General features: G+C 35.0%; 1 protein-coding gene across 1 annotated transcript; it reads left to right on the top strand.

The window, feature by feature from the left end:
- On the top strand, positions 1 to 2,162 carry LOC141596082 (protein NUCLEAR FUSION DEFECTIVE 4). Its single transcript, XM_074416110.1, has one exon. It carries the CDS (start codon positions 230 to 232, stop codon positions 2,000 to 2,002), a length of 1,773 nt encoding a protein of 590 aa, XP_074272211.1. The 5' UTR covers positions 1 to 229; the 3' UTR covers positions 2,003 to 2,162.
- The last annotated feature ends 1,664 nt before the right edge of the window (positions 2,163 to 3,826 follow it).

Raw genomic sequence — 3,826 nt, 5'->3', positions numbered from 1 at the left:
ATATTATCTATCGAGAATTTGTGTTCTAATTAAACAACCGCCAACTTGTTTCTTGCTCCAGCTGGGTTTATCTTTATCTAGAGCTAGAATTTGTCACTTTGTCAAGATCTTGTTGAAAAAAATGGTTATTTAAATCTCATTCTCTTTATCTTGTGTTCACAAATCTCATTACAAAAAAGCAAATCCAACTTCTTTCCTCTTTTCTTCATCCTTATCTCCAAAAACAATAATGGCTGGTGTACGGTGCAATGAAACGATGCGTTTTACAGAGCAAATAGTTAAAGGAAGATGGTTCACAGTATTTGCATCATTCTTAATAATGGCAGGTGCAGGTGCAACTTATCTCTTCGGTATTTATTCCAAAGATATTAAATCATCATTAGGGTATACTCAATCAACCCTAAATCTCTTAGGTTTTTTCAAAGATTTCGGTGCAAATGTTGGTGTTTTTTCTGGATTAATAGCTGAAATAATCCCAACATGGGCCGTTTTATTAATCGGTTCGGCCATGAATTTTATCGGTTATTTCATGATTTGGGCATCTGTTACTGGTAAAATCTCATCTCCTAAAGTATGGCAGATGTGCGTTTATATTTGCATCGGAGCGAATTCACAGAATTTCGCAAATACCGGCGCGTTAGTCACCTGTGTTAAGAATTTCCCTGAAAGCCGAGGAATTATGTTGGGATTATTAAAAGGTTTTGTTGGATTAAGTGGTGCTATTATGACACAAATCTATTTAGCTATTTATGGAAACGATTCGAAATCGTTAATCTTGCTTATTGCTTGGTTACCTGCCGCCATTTCTGTGGTGTTTGTTTACACTATTAGAACTCTTGAGGTTCGTAGGCAAAGTAATGAAGTTAAAGTCTTTTACCAATTCTTATACGTGTCAATTGTTTTGGCACTTTTTTTAATGGTAATTACCATTTTGGAAAAACAAATTCAATTTACCGAAGCGGGTTACGCTGCTAGTGCGACCGTAGTTTCGGCTATGTTGTTTCTGCCTTTGTTGGTTGCCATTAAGGAGGATTACTACTTGTTTAAAACTCAAGACGATACCGACAAGGCTGTTAAGGGTATTTCTCCTGTGAAAGTCGTCGTTGAGAAACCGGTTGTTGAAATAAACATGGATGAGAAAATTGAAGAGGATGATTCGAAATCAAAATCGTGTTTTTTTTCGATTTGTAATAAGCCGGAAAGAGGTGAAGACTACACAATACTGCAAGCACTTTTGAGCATAGACATGGGAATTTTATTTTTAGCTACATTATTTGGTTTGGGTTCGAGTTTAACCGCGGTCGATAATTTGGGTCAAATTGGGGAATCATTAGGGTATCCAACTAAGACAATTAGTACATTTGTGTCATTGGTTAGTATTTGGAATTATTTCGGTCGGGTTTTTTCCGGGTTTGTTTCCGAAGCGCTCTTAGCCAAGTACAAGATCCCACGGCCGCTAATGATGACATTCGTCTTAATCTTAGCGGCCATCGGCCATATTCTTATTGCTTTCCCGATACCCGGGTCCGTCTACGTGGCCTCGGTTATCATTGGGTTCTCGTTTGGAGCCCAATTACCGTTATTATTCGCGATCATATCAGAGTTGTTTGGGCTCAAGTACTACTCCACATTGTTTAATTGTGGACAATTGGCTAGCCCAATTGGGTCGTACTTACTCAACGTGAAGGTGACCGGAATGTTATACGATAGAGAGGCTCTTAAAGAGTTGGCTAGAAAAGGTTTAAAGAGATCGGACGTTAAGGAATTGACGTGTCTAGGGTCACGATGTTATCAGTTGTCGTTTATTATTTTGGCAGCTGTAACGTTATTTGGTGCATTGGTTTCGTTTATTTTAGTGGTTAGAACTAGGGAGTTTTATAAGGGTGATATTTATAAAAAGTTTAGGGAACAAGCTAAGGTTGCTGACAGTTTGGAGAATGAGAAGAGTGTTGTGCCCATTAAGGTAGGAGACCAAGAGGGCAAGCCAATGAGCTCAAGATAGTTACTATATTTTATTTTTATTTAAGCCGATTGTGAGTCTGTTTTGAATTAAATCGTCTTAAGTACGAATTTGTAAGACAAACAAGATTTATTGGATAATTGTTGTTTATTCAGTATTCAATATCTCATGATTGGATATGTTGTTTCTAAATCCTTTCATGGAAAAATGTTGTTGAGATCCAGGATCTATTTTTGGTGCAATTATAAAGTGTGTTATATTTCCATTACGATTTTTAAAATAGAAAAATTATGGAGTAAATAATTACTCTATTTTTTATAATCAACTTTATTCACAAAATTATCCTTGTAAAAAAATTATAATATATAAGTAATTGACACATTGTCAAAAGATGGTTTTTGAATCGCCAGTGTACAATGTCATACGTACTCAAATGACGTATAAGTGAATATTTATAGCTTATGTGAATGATTAATTTATCTTATGAAGAGATTTTAAATAGAGAAAGGCAAATAAATGAATGAGAAATGTATAAGTAAAATACGTAAACAAAAAACCGAAACGAATTGAAATATATCATTTCACGCTTTTTGCACCCAAAACTAATAAAGAGTGACTAAAGGCAGCCTAAGAAGACAAATGAGTGAGAGTGCAGTTTCCTAATCCGTGATTAAGGCCGGGTTTTATCCTTGACTAAAGGCAGCACAAGAAAACTAATGAGAGTGTAGTATTCTAATCCGTGATTAAAGGCCGCGCGCATTTTGTTTGTCATTTAGTCAACACGTGAGATAGCCACGTGACTTCTTGTCGCATTATGAATACGGTGTAAGGGTAAGATTATTGGTAATCTTGAGAAAAGACTTTGGTAAGTCTTAAGACAAAACTCACTAAAAATTACCAATAATCTACCTTAGTTTTAACAAAGTCTTAAGTTGAGTCTTGGAAATCCAAAACTCACCTTAGGACTTTGGGTGAGTCTTGACCCACCTTAAAAAGAGATTAACCAATGAGTGAATCACATGTTTCGTTTCTTCTTTTGTGGAAAAAAGAAGTAAAGTGGGAAAGTAGAGTCTCAGGTGAGTCTGACGGATAATGTATAAAGTCTGAGGTGGGTCTGAACAATAAAGAAATAATAAAAGTTAGTGGAAAGCTGATGTGGCAAAGTCTTAAGACTTGAGAGAGTCTTACTGATAATCTCACCCTAACAAATAGGCATTGAGCCGAGCTTTAAACACAAAATCTCACTTTAAACGGACATTATTCATTTAAAGTTGTAGGCGGGTTAAATATGTGATCATACAAATAACAAGTGTGATGGTGGAGGATTACTATTCATGCAAATTAAAGTGAGATTATTTAATCCGTCTACATTTTTACACAGATATACCCGTCTACAATGAGACTAATTGAGCTTTAAAAGCGAGTAAAAAAGAGCTACAGAGTAATTAGAAGGGTTTTTTTTGTCATAAGTTACCTAATATTTAGACCACTTTGCACGCAAGTACCTAACATAATTTTTTTTGCCCTAAAACACCTAAGTTTATATATCATTTATTGACAAGTACCAATTAACGTTTTCCGTCAAAATGTTGACTTTGGGGTTTGACTTGATGGAAAAAAGTGATTTATTTACTCTCATTTTGAGGATTAAGGATCGAGTAAAATAAATCACATTTTTCTGTAAAGTCGGATTCCAAAATTAATTTTTTTTTACGGAAAACATTACTTGGTACTTGTTAACAAAAGATGTACTCGTATAGATTTTAGGTATTTTGGGGCAAAAACAAATAATGTTAGGTACCTGCGTGCAAAGTGACCTAAATATTAGGTACCTTTTGGAAAAAAAAAAAAACTATTATAAAATCC

Source organism: Silene latifolia, chromosome 1 (assembly GCF_048544455.1).
Source record: "Silene latifolia isolate original U9 population chromosome 1, ASM4854445v1, whole genome shotgun sequence".
In the NCBI taxonomy this organism is placed as follows: domain Eukaryota; kingdom Viridiplantae; phylum Streptophyta; class Magnoliopsida; order Caryophyllales; family Caryophyllaceae; genus Silene; species Silene latifolia.
This window is presented reverse-complemented; position numbering and strand designations above follow the sequence as displayed.